Source organism: Gastrolobium bilobum, unplaced genomic scaffold (genome assembly GCF_033153095.1).
Source record: "Gastrolobium bilobum isolate Gb01-03AN ecotype WA unplaced genomic scaffold, APGP_CSIRO_Gbil_v1 utg47317, whole genome shotgun sequence".
In the NCBI taxonomy this organism is placed as follows: Eukaryota; Viridiplantae; Streptophyta; class Magnoliopsida; order Fabales; family Fabaceae; genus Gastrolobium; species Gastrolobium bilobum.
This window is the reverse complement of record NW_026898744.1, coordinates 39,829-57,434: the sequence shown is the minus strand read 5'-3', so window position 1 is coordinate 57,434 and position 17,606 is coordinate 39,829. Positions and strand designations below refer to the sequence as shown.

General features: G+C 38.5%; 1 protein-coding gene across 1 annotated transcript in view; it reads left to right on the top strand.

The window, feature by feature from the left end:
• The first annotated feature begins 9,574 nt into the window (after positions 1 to 9,574).
• The window catches only part of LOC133283783 (ENHANCER OF AG-4 protein 2-like), a 33,571-nt gene continuing 25,539 nt past the window's right edge, over positions 9,575 to 17,606 (top strand). The window contains exons 1-3 of the mRNA XM_061480695.1: positions 9,575 to 9,685; positions 10,157 to 10,233; positions 15,579 to 17,519. Of these exons, the coding sequence (XP_061336679.1) occupies positions 9,575 to 9,685; positions 10,157 to 10,233; positions 15,579 to 17,519 (2,129 nt within the window). The remainder of the gene's footprint in view (positions 9,686 to 10,156; positions 10,234 to 15,578; positions 17,520 to 17,606) is intronic.

Here is a 17,606-nt window from a genome sequence, read left to right as displayed (position 1 = left end):
ATTTATAAATAGATAACATTTGTTATAAATAAAATTGTTATTCTTTATTTTTTCTAGAAAGTACTAAGATAAAAAAAAAATTGAATATCAAAAAAAATTTAAGTACTAATGAAATATTACCTAATTGTAAAAAAATAATAAAAATAATAAAAAAATTTAAAACCCGGCGGGTTGAACCCGTTTTGACCCACTTCTAGGCGGGGCGGGTTAAGGTGGGTTGGTGGGTTGAAAATCTCAACCCAACCCGCCCCGTTTTGGCGGGTTGACCCGCCGGGCTCAACCCATATTGCCACCCCTACCACACCTCATCAAAGTCGGTCATCATTTCTTGCACTCTACTTAGGTACTTCATTAGCAAAGGACCTTTAGCCTGGTACTTTCCTTCTATCTGTGAAGTTACCAGCTGTGAGTCACTGAAGATTTGAACCTTTCTAGCTCTATGTTCTTTAGCCTGCATCAACCCGGCTATCAGAGCTTCATATTCGGCTTGATTATTTGAAGTTGGGAATCCCAAGTTTAAGGAATGTTCAATTGTTACTCCTTTTGGGCTTTCTAATATGATTCCAGCCCCACTTCCTTTATTGTTGGAGGATCCATCCACATAGACCTTCCATGCATCACCGGATTCCTCATGTTCCAGGTTTACAGGCGTCAGTTCCATTATGAAGTCGGCCAGAGCTTGTGACTTGATGGCTTTCCAACTTTCATATGCTATGTCGTATTCACTGAGTTCAATTGCCCAGTTGGTCATTCTTCCTGCCAGGTCTGGCTTATGCAACACCTGCCGTATAGGCTGATTGGTCCTGACAATTATTTGATGCCCCTGAAAGTTTGGTCGTAACCTCCTGGCCGTGACTAGCAAAGCAAAGGCCACTTTTTCTAGCTTTTGATATCTAACCTCTGCACCTTGTAAAGCTCTACTGACAAAATAAATCAGCTCTTGGCCTTCATTAGTTTCTTTGATCAGAACAGCACTTATTGCCTCCTCCCCCACAGCCAGGTACAGGATTAGAATGTCTCTTGGGTTTGGCTTTGAGAGCACTGGCGGAGTTGCTAAGCATTTCTTGACTTTCTCGAACGCGGCTTGACACGCCGGGTTCCATCCTTCAATTGCTTCCTTCTTTAATAGTTTAAAGAATGGGAGGGCATTTTCAGCAGACTTCGGCAGGAATCGGGTTTGTGCAGCTAATCGACCGATTAACTGCTGAACCTCCTTTTTGTTTTGGGATACTTTCATATCAAGTACTGCCTTGCATTTGTCAGGGTTCGTTTCAATTCCTCTATGCGTTAGCATGAAACCCAGAAATTTCCCAGCTGGTACTCCAAATGCACATTTCACCGGGTTGAGGCGAATACGGTACTTCCTGAGCTTCTTAAATGTCTGTTCAAGATCCTGGACATAATTCGTCATATCAAATGACTTTACAATCATATCATCAATGTATACTTCTACATTCTTGCCCAGCTGATCTTCAAAGACTTTATTCATCATTCGCTGATAGGTTGCCCCTGAATTTTTGAGTCCGAATGGCATCACATTGTAGCAGTAATTGGCCTTTTCAGAAATAAAGGCCGTTTTTTCCTGATCCCCTGGGTACATTGGAATCTGGTTGTATCCCGAATAGGCATCCATGAAGGACAGCAAACGGAATCCAGCCGAGTTATCTACCAGCTAATCTATGTTAGGCATAGGATAAGAATCTTTTGGGCAAACCTTGTTTAAGTTTGTGTAGTCAGTACAGACCCTCCATTTTCCATTTGGTTTTTTCACCATTACTACATTCGCAAGCCATGTCGTGTACTGTATCTCCCGAATGAACCCGGCATGCAAAAGCTCTTGAACGTGTTCTTGTAAAACTTGTTTCCTTTATGGTCCCAGCTTTCTTTTCTTCTGGGAAACCGGCGAGGATCCCGGATAAATTGTCAGCTTGTGGCAGCAGAAGGCGGGATCGATGCCCGGGATGTCGGATGATTTCCAAGCAAACACATCCGTGTTGCTCTTGAGGAAATCGACCAATTCCCCCTTAATTTGGGGATCTATGGTCTTACCAATTCGGGTAAACTGACCGGGTTCTTCTCCCAATGTGAGGTTTTCTAGCTCTCCATCAGGTTCGGGTCTCGGTATTATTTCTTCTCTCATATCGAGTTCAACCACATTGACGAGCTTCCTGGAATGGTGTTGGGTTGTGTTCATGCCTTGTTTATCCTCTGCATGAATTCGGGGTGGACCTGTATGTCCATCCTCATTATCTTTGACGGTGTTGAAATAGCATCCTCTGGACTCTTTTTGATCTCCACACACAGTAATTATTTCACCCTTACTGCTTAACATTTTTATCTTTTGATGCTTCGTGGATACCAACACGTCCCACTGGTGTATAGTTGGCCTTTCGAGAATTATGTTATATTCTGATGGGAAATCGGCCACTATAAATCTCACTCGTTCTGATTTGAACGCTTCTTTGGTTCCCAGGGTTAACCAGAGATCTATATAGCCTTTAGGAGGTGTATGCTCTCCATTAAAAGCTATCAAGGTTGTTTTGCAAGGTTTGAGGTCCTCCTCATCCAGGTTCATCTTTTTGAAAGCGTCCCATAGTATGATGTCGGCACACGCCATGCATGTCCTCCTTTGTAAAATACAGCAAAGGAGGATCTGGTTTGCTTGGGTCTTCCTTGAATTTAGGACGGTCTCGAATTGAAAGAACCTCCTTCAAGTACTTCCTTCTTGCGCTTATAGTGTCACCCCCTCCTCCAAGGGCTCCACTGATTACGTTGCAATCAAATTCCGCTTCCGGGAACTCGTCGAAGTTGGGATCATCTTTGCGGTCCCTTTCATCCTTGTTCTTCTTTTCAGGAACTGGACTTTTACTTCTCTTTCTGTTTCCCGACTTCCTTTGTTGTTTTTGGACCCTTGGGTTTTGATCATGTATTGACGCAATCGTCCATCTCTCACAAATTTCTCCACCGCATCTCAGAGATCCCAGCATTGATCAGTTGTGTGGCCCGGCCCATCATGGAAGGTACAGTATTTGGACTTGTCCAAACCTCCTCTATCAAATATAGGCCGGGGTCTGTCCACCTTCTTCATTTTCGTCATTGCTACTTCCTTCTAGATTTGAGAGCGCGACGCATTCAACGGTGTATACTTGTCATATCTTCCAACCCGATCCCTCATGTCCGGGACTCTAGCGCGTGGGTCATTTTTCTTATTGTCCACCCGTTCTTTCCCCTTTGGGGCTGGGCTTCTCCTTCTCGGGCTAACTCTTTTGCCCTCTTCAGATTGCGCATTTGCAATCTCCATTTGCTCCAGTTCGAGATATTTCTTCGAACGAGTTCTGAATTCCTCCAACGTCCTCACTGGGTCCTTGTAGACCGACTTGGCTAGCCTGGAAGCACCGTCCAAACCAGCCACAATGAGGTGTACGTGGACATTCTCTTACAACCGGGGGACTTGCAATGCAGCGTCTTTGAACCGATTAAGATATTTCTGGAGGGTTTCTCCGGGTTGCTGTTGTATCTTTCCGAGAGCGAACTCGGAATTGGGATGCTTTTTGTTGGTTGCAAAGTTTAAGAGGAATTTCTGTCCGAATTCCTCGAATGATCCTATGGAATTAGCAGGAAGAGTTGAAAACCATGCCTGTGCTGCCCCAGTCAGGGTTATGGCGAATATCCGGGATATGAGGGGTTCGTCAATTCCTCGGATATACATGTCCGTGTCGAAAGCGTCTATATGGACTTGTGGATCTTGACTCCCATCGTACTTTACAGACGTGCCGAGTTGAAGTCCTCTGGGAAGGGAGTGTTCAATATTTCACCAGTAAAAGGGTTGTTGTTGTACTGCCCCATACTGTACTTCCTTCTGTATTCGCCGGATTCCACACGTCTTCAGACGATCTGAGCATTCTGGTCATGATGAGTCCTATTCCAATCCTCCTGGCCATTGGCCTGTGCCAGATAGTTTCGAGCATTTTGGCCCTCGGCAGCCCGGTTCCTTGGGTTCGGGTTTGCTGCGTTCGCCGGGTTGGGCCTTTCTTGATTTTCTGCTTCAGGAACTCGGTTTGGCAGGATTAGGTTTCGAGTTCCTTCTCAGCCATTGGCAGGCTGGCCTTCAGTTTATGTTTCCCCCGGTCCAGTCAGCTGTGTTAAGCGTTGTTCCAGGTCTCGCATTCCCCTATTACTTTCCTCCCGTATCGCCCGAAAGTCTTGCTGTCGTTGCAGGTTATTACGAGTTTCCAATTCTGCAATCCGCTCCATGATCGCAGAAAATACGTTGTTAGCCAACCGAGTATCCGGATCAGCTGATTGGGTAATACGCGCGGTAAGATCTCCTGGGTGCTGGGAAGGGTTGTTCCTTATTGGAGCCATAATCGCATCAGCCCCCTATCTCGACGCGCTGGAGTAGACGCGGTGTCTGAGACATCATCCTCAACCTGGACATGGTCATAGTCCACGTTGTTTCCGATCTGTTTCTGAGGCTGATTTACCTCTTCCAGGACCAGATCAAACGGTTGATTCTGGTTCTGGGGTGGCTGCTGGCTACTACTCATTGTCTGGATTGCCATCCTTTGTCAGGTTAGTGGGGACTTCCAATTCAATGAAGACGAATCCCCACAGACGGTGCCAATGTTCTTTCCTTGAGACAGAGATGTCCAACCCAATAGGCTGGTGCGTTTATCTTGGATCTAGTGCCTTCTCCAAGGTATCTATGAATGAGATACCCTTGAGTCAAGCAGATCACTGTGCACAGAATACTATAACGGCGTTGGCCAATGTGGTGTGTGTGTGCGCATAGTAACAGCATAACAGTAAGAGAGAGAGCGTAACGTACCTTTAGGGTTTACCTTGTATTCATAAAGGTTACCTGTGGGTAGTGCGCATGGGCCTTTGGTGCCTCTGGCGAGGGTCCAGGCCTGTTTGCTATGCTGTCGTATTAGGATTAGTATCCTTGATGGATATCTATCCTTTGTTAATATCAATCAGTATCTTAGATTGCCTCTTGTTAGGCTTACCACTTAATGGGCCCATTATATGGGTCCATAACAACTACGAACCTTGAGTTAACATAACCCTAGACCTAGAATCCACTTTGGTGCCTTGTGTAGTGAGAAAATCTATAGAGAAAGTGACAATTTTGTGGTCTTCCAAGGAGCTTAAGGTATTGCATTGACCAAGTGGACGTGGACGTGGACATGAAGGCTGGCAAGGAGTAAGAGGTCGTTCTGGGCAAGCTCATGCAGTCCAAAGTTACAATTCCAATTTTGCTGTTCTAGTAACACATTTGGCCTTGACTCCTAATATAGTCCAATGTCTCCTTACATTGGAGGAGCAGCGACATACATAGAATGCCTCTTTGTTTGGTAATAATTTACATGGCCTAGTTTGGCTTATTGATAGTGGAGCGTCTGAACATATGACTGGTAGTTTGGAGTTACTGTTTGATATTCATTATATCTCTCTGTTTCTTGTTGCTTTTCCTAATGGAACCCGAACCTAAGATACAAAAGAGGGCTCAATTTGTTTAAATTCAGATCTGACAGTTCATGGTGTTCTTTATGTTCCATAGCTCAAATGCAATTTGTTGTCTGTAGCATAGTTGTTAGAAAATAAGTATTGGAAAATGCAGTTTCCTCATGTAACCTTGTCATATACTTTGTATTTCTTATTCTTATTTTACCTATAGAATTAAGAAAACATAAGAGATGGAGATACAGATAAACAAACAAAGTCTAAGGAAGTTAAGAAACGAAACATACTCAAATAGAAGCATAAAATGAGAAACAAATATCAGAAAAAATACCCAAAAACAAATATCAAATTCATAGGAGACTAATTATTTGCCAAGAAAGTTTGCACTTTATCTACATAATGCTCCCACAAAGTGCACTCAAGCTTGTGACCCCTATTTTCACAATGGTTGTAAGAAATCATGTTATATATTAAAACCACATTTAACCAATAATCAATCTATATTTCATAGCAATATAACATAAATACTTGAGGTTATCAAGCTCTAACACATCCATTTTTGTTTTCCTACCAGAGACAACATGCTCACGAACTTCCCCAATTCCTGACAGTAAACCGATAACGTCTACATAACAAAGAAGTTGGACATATATCTTATCAACACAATAAAGATATGAATAATATCAAAGACAAAATATATTACCTACTAAATAAGGAGAGTCAGGTGATTTTTCTCAATAATGTCAAAATCAACAAAATCGAATCCATTGGCAGGAATAATAGCATCAACAATCGATTTAACATCTGTCCTCGAGTTGAAAGATAGACGATAATCATGCCTAGTTGGTCTAAAATTATTACTATTTAATCCAACTCCAATTTTTTTTTATAAAATAGACATAATCTTCACAAATTTTTTTCCGGACCTATAAAGAACCTTTCACAGTAGTATGGACTCTTCCACCCTACAAAACACATAGTATGTTAAAGAAAATCAAATCATATCACAACATAGCTGCCAAAAATTAACTCAAAGTATTACCTGTTTATCTAATAGAACTATCTCCACATTGTCATCAAAATCTTTAAACTAAAGATTATGAACCTTCTAAGTCCTAACCACCCTAACCTTAATTCTTCATTTCTCCTTAGTAGGATTAAGATCCTTTATAAAATCATATATTGAGTATATAACGAATGATATATTAGATAATGCAGTAACACATATCCTAGTTTTACATGAACTAATTTCGTTTTTAGACTCATTTTTTTGTATTAAAATTTATTTTTAAAGCTTCTAAAAAAATAATGTTTGGTTTATTTTTTGAGCAACGAAATTAATTAATCCTAATACGTATAATAATTAAGCCCAATGGACATAATAATAAATATTATTAATTGGCTTAACAATTTTCCATAAAGAAAGTAGTGAAATTTTATATTTTATAGCAAAATGAGAGAAATTGAAGAATACAACTGTTTGCCAACCAAATAATGTTGAACTCTTTTCCTACCCATTAAGTTTAAAATTCAATTTTGAACAATTACTAAAATAGGAAATATTGAAATAGTAGCAAATGTGAACAGAAAGTGGATTTTAAAGGAGAGGGTGACACATCAACAAATTTTTCAAAGAATAATTTTATTTTTTAATGTATAAGATAAAATTATGTCCTACATAAAAGACTAGATTTATTATATTGAACCATTATTGTCAAAAAAACTAGTGTAAAAACGTAAAAGCTTATGTTATTACTGAAGTGGTACGTGTTAATACGCAAGTAAAAACTCTCCTTAATTAAAATGTCGTATAAAAGCGTAAAAAATGGTAGAAACACATGTTTCTATATTTTTACTTAAACCAAAATCTAAATTGGGTCTTATACGAAAAAAATAAAAAAACTGAACAGGATCAACTTTTAACCAATACCCTTTTTAAAAAAAAAAAAACTTATTTTCATTTTTCCCAAATCAAAATGCACAATATCTTCTTCTAGCTATCTGGAAAAAAAATATTCTTGCGTGAGGTCGCTGTTGTAGAGAAAGAAGAGGGTGGAGCCATTGCTAAAAAGTTTGAGTACCAAGCTGGGGTGAGTTTTGAATCAATTTTTTTTTTTTTTTTTTGCAAATGAACTCATTACAAGAGTAAGAGAAGAGGACATGCAACTGATGCAGGCTTTTTTACCCTTCTAACCCTTTATTAATAATTAATTACCAAATTGACCTTCATTATAAACTATTTCAAAAATTTAACCCCCTCAAAAAACATAACACCAATCTGCCCCTGTTTGACCGTTGACCACCAAGCCTACCCGGGTACACCCCTCCCTACCCGGGTATTTTTTGAAATTTTTTGCTTACCCGAGTAAGTAGGGGTGTACTCGGGTATTGTTCTTGGCATCTGAGAAATTGCTTGAATTATTTACCCGGGTAGGTAAGGGTGTACCCGGGTAAATCTCCACATCTTCAACATAATTCCTAGCAGCACTGGAGCTGCTAAGGTACCTATTATATATATAAATTGATACAACATTTGATTAAATGGTGGAAATTCTATTCCAAAGCTTTTGTTCTTTGTCACCATTGAATGTTGAATTTGTGACAACTTCGTGAAACTTGTTTCGTGGTATGACAACGAACGGGGTTACAGGTAACTTCCCTAAACCTTGCTGTCTTAAACAGGTCTTGAATAGGATGAGGAAATTTTTTTCCCTTAATCCTTTGTTGTTACTTTACAGAGTTTTACTGGTAATGAGGACATTTTGTTTCTTTGTTTGCAGCACCTGTGTTGTTGATTTGATTGTCCACATTGCATCTGTGGCTTGAGGCTGAGCTTGGATTGTGCATCATTACACCATTCTAAATTTTCTGATGTGGAGATTTACCCGGGTAAATAATTCAAGTAATTTCTCATATGTCAAGAACAATACCCGGGTACACCCCTACCTACTCGGGTAGGCAAAAAATTTCAAAAAATACCCGGGTAAGGAGGGGTGTACCCGGGTAGGCTTGGTGGTCAACGGTCAAACATGGGCAGATTGGTGTTATGTTTTTTGAGGGGGTTAAATTTTCGAAATAGTTTATAATGAAGGTCAATTTGGTAATTAATTATTAATAAAGGGTTATAAAGGTCAAAAAGCCAACTGATGCAAGATGATCTGTTTGATTTGAATCAATTGATACAACTTAGGAGTTGTTAACCTTTATTCCTTTTATGTTTTTGAACTTGGTTGTAGAGTTCTTAAACTCTTTTTGTGTTTTTAGACTTATGTCTTATATAAATTATGTTGCTTATATATTTTAAATATGAAGTTGTTCATTGAATTTTGAGTAGTTACTTATGTGATATATATATTTATTTGTTTACAGGTCTGGATCCTTTGACACCTGTGTCAAACTTTGAAATTTGACACTAAATCCTAGTCGTTGATTTTCAATAATAATTAGTTAATAAGTTTGATTTCCAATAAATGATAACCGTTGATTGACAGAAACCAACGGTTAAGATTTGGTATTAAATTTCAAAATTTAATATTGGTGTCAAATGATCATGTCCCTATATATATATATATATATATAAAAGTTTATATCTTAACTTTAAGTAGTGAAAATATCATGTTTCGTGTCGTTTTTGTAATTTACATTTTTACCATCTTTTATTTCTAGGCAGAAACTCAATTTTGATAATATTACATGCAACCAAGCTAAGAGCAGTAGTCCGTTTGTTTATTGACAGTGGCTAAATCAAAACAAAAAGAATTAAGAAATTGAAAATTCCCATTACGTCCATCACCATACCATACCATACTATAGTCCTTCGTTCCAAACCCACCCAGCCAGGTTCCCACCATAATCTACCATTCTCTCTCTCTCTCTCTCTCTCTCTTTCATTCCACCGCCTCAACGATTCGTCCACTCTCAGATTCTCTCTACGCCATTGTCAATGCTGACCCCGCTTTCACCGCCACCGCCTCCGCTCTAGCCGCTTCCGCCGGAGATTCCTTCCCGGAGATCCCACGGAGGTTCCTGAGATTTTTCTAGGGTTTTCTGATCGTTCAATACGCCGTCGTTTTGATTTCAGTACATTATCTGTGGTATCACCGCCGTCATGGCTCCGACGCGCCGACGCGGAGCCAACAAGGCCAAGGCCAATGGCCACTTGAGTTTGGGCGATCTCGTCCTCGCCAAGGTTAAGGGCTTCCCGGCTTGGCCTGCCAAGGTGCGGTTTCCTTCATCAAACTTTTTGTTGTTTTGTTTGTTTCTAATGTTATTGATATTTTTCAAATCATTGTGTGTTATGGAGCTGTTTGATTCGGTGACGTCTTTGTTAAGTCGTGTGAATGGATACGTCATACGTGTAGCTTTTCGAGTAATTTCTTTGCTGAGTTTGTGGAATTGTGCATGTGAGGGATTTTGCATTCTTCCTAGGAATTTTCTTTTCTTTATAAGTGGGTGCACTGGCTCTTAAAGTGAACTTTGTTAGGCTTTTTTTTGATAACTTGATTGATCTCTGAATATTTTTCGTTGTTTTAATTCATAGGAGCGTTACTTTTGTGCTCCATCTCTTTCTTTTTTTAGTGATCTTTCTGCAATGCTAGATGTAGATGGTTAACTAACTAGTTATTGAGGTTGAATTTTAGGCTTTTAATTGATGCTCGGGATATTGATTTTGTTATTTCTTTATTCTCAGATAAGCAGGCCTGAAGATTGGGAGAAACCCCCTGATCCGAAGAAATTTTTTGTTCAATTTTTTGGTACGAAAGAAATGTAAGTCTCTCTCTCCTGTTTTGATTGTAGCATTTAGAGCTTAACAGTGTGTGAACGGCTTGGCTGTCAAGTAATTCAGTGAATGCTGATAAGCTCTTTAATAATGGTTAATTTCTAGGTTGTCAAGTAATTAAATGAAATTGATAAGTTCTTAGTGGCTTTGTGAAGTGTTGGCCTTGCTAAAGAGTATACAAGGTATGCGCAAGTATACGCAGCCACAAGTAATATAGGGCGTATTTCAGATCCCAATTATCCTTCTCACAAGGATCTTTGGCGTTTTTAACTTGACTAAAATTGATAATTGCTAAAACTGAATCTAATCTAAAAAGAGAGAAAATGAAAATAAAATAATCACAAGATTAATCTGAAATAGCAATGACTATGTTATTATTTTATTTTTATACTTTTCTGAATTAATTTTGGATTCAATTGTTCTTAAAGATGGAAAGCAATAAGAAATCAATTGAAGAAGTGTTTTGTTTTTGTTTTTGATGTAAACAACTTTTAGAGAAAAAACAATCAAATGCTAAAACAGAGAAAAGAAAATGAGTTGGTAAAAATGTTTAGAAAAATGGGTTGGGTTTTCGGTTCTCCTTCCCCACAGTGCTGGAAAGAATGATTTGATTAACAAGTTGTTCATCCAAAAATTCCCAATTAACGAAACTCACTTGTTAATTTCTAATCTCTTAAAAATTATTTTGTCCAAAATCAACCACTTACATATCTCTATGCCAAATGGGATTAGGACTCTTGAGACGCAGGTCCAATGTTACATGGAGGACTCATTCATGTCTGAAGTGAGATCCCTTGAATGATCTCTCATTCAAGCCCATGAGCTTAATGCAGAGTCCAGAATGAGTTTTTCTCAACAACTAATTCCTAAATAAACTTCTAACATCCGGCCGGACTGCAGAAAATTTAAACAACAAAAATAGCATTAAACAACTGGATAAAACATTAAAATCCAGAAAACCAAATATTCATCCAAGCACTGAGGTTTGGGTATCACCTAAACCCAACCTCTAAAAGGACCAGCTCATACCTATAAGAGTTGAGCTCAAAACAGAAATGAAACAAAAGGAAAATAACAATTTAAAACTAAAATCAAATGCTATTGTAAAACTAAAAATAAAAATAGACTCTAAAGAAATATCAACCAAGAAGCAGGAGGAAGAACCAGAGGTAGAAGAGAGGTCCTGTGCTTCTTTTATATTAGCTCCTCTGCATGCAATAGCTCTAAAAACCCTTGGATCATCTTCCACGTGGCTCCTCTCTCACGATGAGATCAATCAACGCATGTGAACCTTTCCACTCCACGCTCGCTTCCAGCATCAGCCCATAACTGCCTCAGATTTGCAAAATAAAAAGAGATTCTTCCTTGTGTGAGAGGATTGGCTTGATTTGTGGGTTATGTGGACTGTTTGGGTAAAAATGTTATAAAAGATGGTCAAGAGGCTCAATGATTAACAAAATAAAAGGGGAACTGGTTGGGTGTGGCTTAATTGCTCACTGACTCAACAAAATCAAGATTGGGGCGCGGTTTGATTTGTGGTTCGAAGGGCTGATCTAGAATGGAAAGAGGTTAGGGTTTGGCTTGCTTTCACTTGGACAGAAGTGAGTCACATAGGTTAGTTATTTTTTTCTATCAGCAATTGGCTTCCTCTATACGTTTTTACACCAAGCTTCTTTCCTCAATTCCTGTCTTGCCTTTAAGTGCAGTGCTGAGATGGATTGTACTTTTGTTCACTGGGGCTTCAGAGCTTTTGTTGGCTTCCTCTTTTTTAATCTCTTTGCTTTTTTTTATTACTACTCCTATGCATCTCAACCTTTTTGGGCTTTAAGAACCTAAAATAAAAATACACAGTAAATGAACAGCCCAATGAAAATTTAAACCAAAACTAAGATTGAGTTATAATTAGCAATGAACAAGTCTTTAAACAAAGACTTATCATGAAGCTCCTGCAATTCATGGGGTTTAGGGAAGGGTTGGACTCACTGTGTGAGTCTATAGTAGACAACCTTACCTTGCAGTTGCAAGAGGGTGATCCCACGACTTGAACCTATGGCATCTGGGTTACATGGTGCCAATTCCAATTGTTGCGCCAAGCTCCCATTCTCTTTGGTACTTGGTAATCAAAAAGTGGAAAAAATGACTATTATGTGGATTAGGTCAATTAGCATCATAGGAATAAACTGAAGTGGAAACCATGTGATATAGTTCAGAGGTGGAAAGCTGGAATTTCGGAATTAACACCCTGGCACATGTTGTCTTATTGTTATCAAGCCGGCTATCTATTCTGACCTTTACACTTCTGGTTGTTTCGGGAGAATCTTTTATAATACTAGATTACTAGCTGATTTGATGTTGCATTGAAATTAAAAAAAAAAGGTGCATTTTAACTTGCATTGTGTACATAGTTATTAATAACGGCACTATTGCGCACAATCTTGTTATAGCTATAGGTGCATGTAGCCCCCCGTTGCGCCGTGATTTACGCTATTCAACACAACTATTTGCAGTAGCGGCTGCAATCACGGACCAAATCGCGGTGTAATTGGTGAAGGAAGGGAAAATCCAATATTCTTCTTGTGTAATTGGTGTCCCATGCGCATATTAAGAGGGATATAATAGAATTTTAACCTTTGTTTTTGTGATTTTACTGTTTGAAGTTTTAAACCTTATCTCTTGACTCTTGCCTCTCAACCCACTATCCGGCAAACCCATCACACTTCGGGTGGTTTTTTGGCAGGCTATTGAGAGTTTACTCTCTCCTTCAACTTAGTGCTCCCTCTTGACCCGCTCCTCTGTTTTGCAGCTTTGGTGATTATTTGACTTTGTTGCAACAAGATCCTTGCCTTAGTTTTCTCTCAACCCTCTTCCATATTTTCTCCTCTGTTTTGCGGATTTCTAGTAAATCACGAGATAGAGCAAGCCAACTATTTTATCCACCTAGAAGATGGTGCAAATGATGATTCTGATTAGTTCCTTCCTTGAATTTGAAAGTGAGTGTGGAATTTGTATTTGGCAGTAGTTAGATCCTTCCATTATGTTCCATGAATTTTATTAGTGATCTAGTTCCAAATTGGTGATTGTATAATTGACATTATTAATTGCTTGTAGTGTATAATTGGTTTTGTGATCTAACTGAAGTTCTAAAATACTGAAATTTTGTTTTTCAAGACTTTTAGAGTTTAAGAGCACAAAATAACTTTTAATGTGGATCTAGATATTGTTGCGAGTGTCAAAATATGTTCCTTTGTGTTAATTGTGCGTTTAATGGACTACTGATAGTAATTTTGGAACATGTTGATATTGGATATCATGTTGCGAGCATGAATTCTTATAACCTCATCATACATTACATATGGTTGATTTGAACTTTAGAGCAATAACAATACTTCATCTTCATAGTTCAACTGTTTAAGATACTAAACTTAGTGTAAACTGCAAAGTTCCATATTAAGTTGTGAATATTGATTATGATTCTTGGTAAGAAAGTAATAACTTCGGATTTGTTATATTCTCCTAAGAAAGAAAGAATATTCCTTGTTCTTACTTTGAAGGATATTCCAATTATTGTTGTTGTTTGGTATCTTGTGGAGTATTCCCTCATTTTTTTTTAATAAATAGCATAAATTCTGTCATTATTATCATTTTTTTTCCTGATGGATGATATATGGGAGGATCTTCTGTTATTTCCCTTGAGGGTGGGGATGAGGAGATGGTTTGACTGTTGATGCTTTTATAAACCACTCCAAATTGGCTGGTTCAACTGGAAAAACTGGAAACCAGTCTAACAGTGAGGTCGGTCGTATGGGTGGGCAGTGGGGGCAATGATTCAAGATCTGGACTGGACTTTAATTTTTTTGAAGTATTCAAAATTGCAGTTTCTCTTTCATTTTCATTTTGTCACAACCCGCCAACCCTTTTTTTTTTTTTTTTTTTGGTACATCCGCCAACCCATTTTAACCTGCCCACATAAGTGCAGGTCAAAATGGGTTGAAACTGCTGCGGGACGAGTTGATCTATTTTTTTTTTTAATAATACATTACACATTACGATTTATGAACCCACACCACACCTAACCCCCACCCATCCAGTTCTTTCTTTTGTCCAAAATCCTCGTATGGTCACACCCAAACCCGCAGTCCCACACCACCATGTGCCTGCCAGTGCCGCCATGGCGGATTTCCACACCAGCATTGTGCAGTGCATCACATAGGCCTCTCTGTTTCAGCTTTGATACTAATACCTGCTTCTGAGTTCTTTCATTAGTCCCATGCTTCCTTTCAGGTGATGACTTATTAAAAAACCTCTTTTTTCTCTCTCTGGTTACCCACAGTGGCAATCCTAATTTTGTTTGTGGATCAGGGTTCTTTGAGTTGAATTCAAGAATGCTACTCTACAATGGAGCAAAGCATTTTTGGGTTTCTTCCTGATGCTAATTCTTATGTTTGGATTACTTTAGTTTTGGTTTTTGTTTAAGATCTGAAGGCACTTGTGGAGAATTATTTTTTTTTTCTTTTCTAAATGCAAATTTAGTTGTTGAACTACTGTGACTGTTTTTTATCTTATAATTTCCTTCCTAATCCATTAAATAGGGTTTGCGTCTGAAGAAAATTTGGGTTCTTTATTCATTCATTTCGTTCAATGTAGAAATTCAGGCCATTCCTCTTTGTCTTGAGAAGCCAAAAACAGGAGGGAAGCTTGCGTTGGTTGGTGGTTGGCTAGAAATCTGTTTCAGAGAAAAGCTGCAGAAACGTTAGTTCCATGTTATCATATAGTTTGTGAAGTTACCACAAAGCTAAAAATACCTACTCCTGTGACTTAATTTTGTAGTGAATTTATCCTTTCCTTGATTTCTCTCTCACTTTCCTTTTTGGCATTGTATGGAGTGTTTGGAGAGAGGGAAACTGGAGAAGAAAATATCAGTACATTCACTGTTTTAATATATAGACGGGTTGGCGGGGCAGGGCGGGTCACCCACTTTGCCACCATCATTTTCTTCGGTTTAAAAGTTGAAGAGTGCTTTTGAGCATGTTTCTTAAGAGTTATTTTCTGTCAACAATTGATGTGACTCTCAATTTTAGAAAATTTGAGGACCCCTGCCCCTTTCTGCTACTCAAAATTTAAGACTTCAGCTGACAACTATGATGAGAGTCATATAATTAAGTTCCAAGTAATTTGATGACCTTTATCCAAACACCTGAGCAATCTGATTTTGTGATTTCTCTGATGCTTGATGCTTTCCACTTTGTACCGTACTGTTTATTGTTCATTAGATTGATTGTCTTGCTTTTTATCTTCTTACATTGCACCTATGTTATGTTCTTTTCCTTTACAGAGCTTTTGTTGCCCCTGCCGATATTCAGGTGTTCACCAATGAGGCTAAAATTAAGTTGTCTGCTCGGTGTCAAGGCAAGACAAAGTACTTTACCCAGGCTGTGAAGGAAATATGCGCCGAATTTGATGAGTTAGAGAAACAGAAAGTTAGTGGTTTGGGAGATGGCACTGATGATTCACGTATTGGTACAGAGGCTCCTTCTGTAGATGGGGTAGTGGGTCATGTAATGGATGCCAATGATGCTGTGGCATTAAATGTAGAAAAAGCAAACACCTTTGCGGGAGATGTTTGCTCTAATTTGGAGCACTGTGCACAGAGATGTGGAGAAAGTAATAACCAAGATGAAAAGCCTTCTATATCTGGCCATCCAATTGACAGTTCATCTCCGGTTTCATCACTTGTGATCAAAAGTAAATCATCCATTGGTGCAGAACTAAATAAGCATACTAGCAAACCTGGTCTTAAGGATCGATCATGTCTGAAAGTGGAAGTTTCTGATTGTAAGGATGTGTGCAATAGTAATGACTTCAAGCTAGCTGATAATGTACAGAGTGTTTTTACAAATGGTAACAAGCCAAGAAAACTTGTTACTGGCTCAAGAAGGAGAAGCAGAACTGCAGATGATAGAAAAGCAAGTGGTAGATCCAATAGAGCATTTTTGAAGGATGAAAATTCTGCAGGTTGTGCTGATATTTCCAGGTCTGGAGAGACATTGAAAGGTGGGAAAAAAGGGGAAAATACATTTTCTATTAAATCAGATTCTCCCGATGCTCTTAAAGCAGACTCTGACATTAACAGTGGAAACAAGCATAAGAACTTGCTAAAAGTTAAAACAAGTCTTAAGTTAAAAAATGAGTTGCAGGAGTTCTTTGTTGTTTCTGAGGAGGCTCATACAAAATATTCTTTTAAGCAAAACAAGACCCAAGTTCATGGAAAGCATAATTTGGGAACAAATGAAACTTTACATGCTACCAAGAAGTTGAAGTGTACGGATACCAAAGACAATAAAACTTTAAAATCTCTCTTGGATGATGTGAAGGGTACTTTGCCTAGCTCTCCTGTTGATGACAAAGCTTTTCAAAAAATAGAGTTGAAAAAATCTACATCATGTTTGAAAACAGATAAGTGTTTGCAATCAAGGGGTCAGATCAGTGTTGTAGGTTCTGATGATTCTGCTCATGAAGTATTGCATGAGACTAAAGATCATACCCAAGTCCAACAAGCTATGCATGATTCTGCTAACCTTGCTTCTAGTGAAAATACAGAAATGAGTTCTCTTAGACTGAAAGGTGATGCAAATAATCTTATGGTTAAACAAGTACAGAGGAAACGTAAAGCTGTTTGCCTTTTTGATTATGATGATGATGAACCCAAGACTCCTGTTCATGGAGGACCTGCTAAAAATATTAAATCACCTTTTGTTTCAGAGGTTATGAAGAGTAAGGATGCATTACTAGAAAATGTCGATGTTGCTCATCTGGGTAATAGAAACGAACCCATTTCTGAATTACATAATGATACTTTGCCAACAGGCCATCCTCAAAAAGAGAAGGCTGATGAAGCTATCCCTGTCCATTTATCTCACAGTCCCGGGAAATTAGATTCGAAACAGTTTCCTTCCAAGGTGGAAAAATTAAGTTCTAGCTCTCCAGTTGATTCACCTCAATCAGTACCTACAGCAATGCAAAATCCCGAGCGACATAAATCTTCCAAACCTTTGCTTAAAATTTCCAGTAATGCTACTCAAAAGAAGACTAATCATGGGTCTTCAAACAGTTTAAATACCATCAGCTCTTCCCAGAGTCAGGTTGCTACTCATAAAAAGAAGCCTGCATCTTCAGTGGAAAATTCTAAAACTACTCCAAAGACATTACCACAGGCCGCTGAAGTTCTTGCAACAACAGAAAATTTAAAGGAGCTTGATGCTTTTCATGTTTATAGGTGCCATATACTTTTGATTCTTTTTGTTTCTATCTTTTATTCTTTTGGAATTCTTAACTGATTGTCCACCACCCCCCCTTTTTCTTT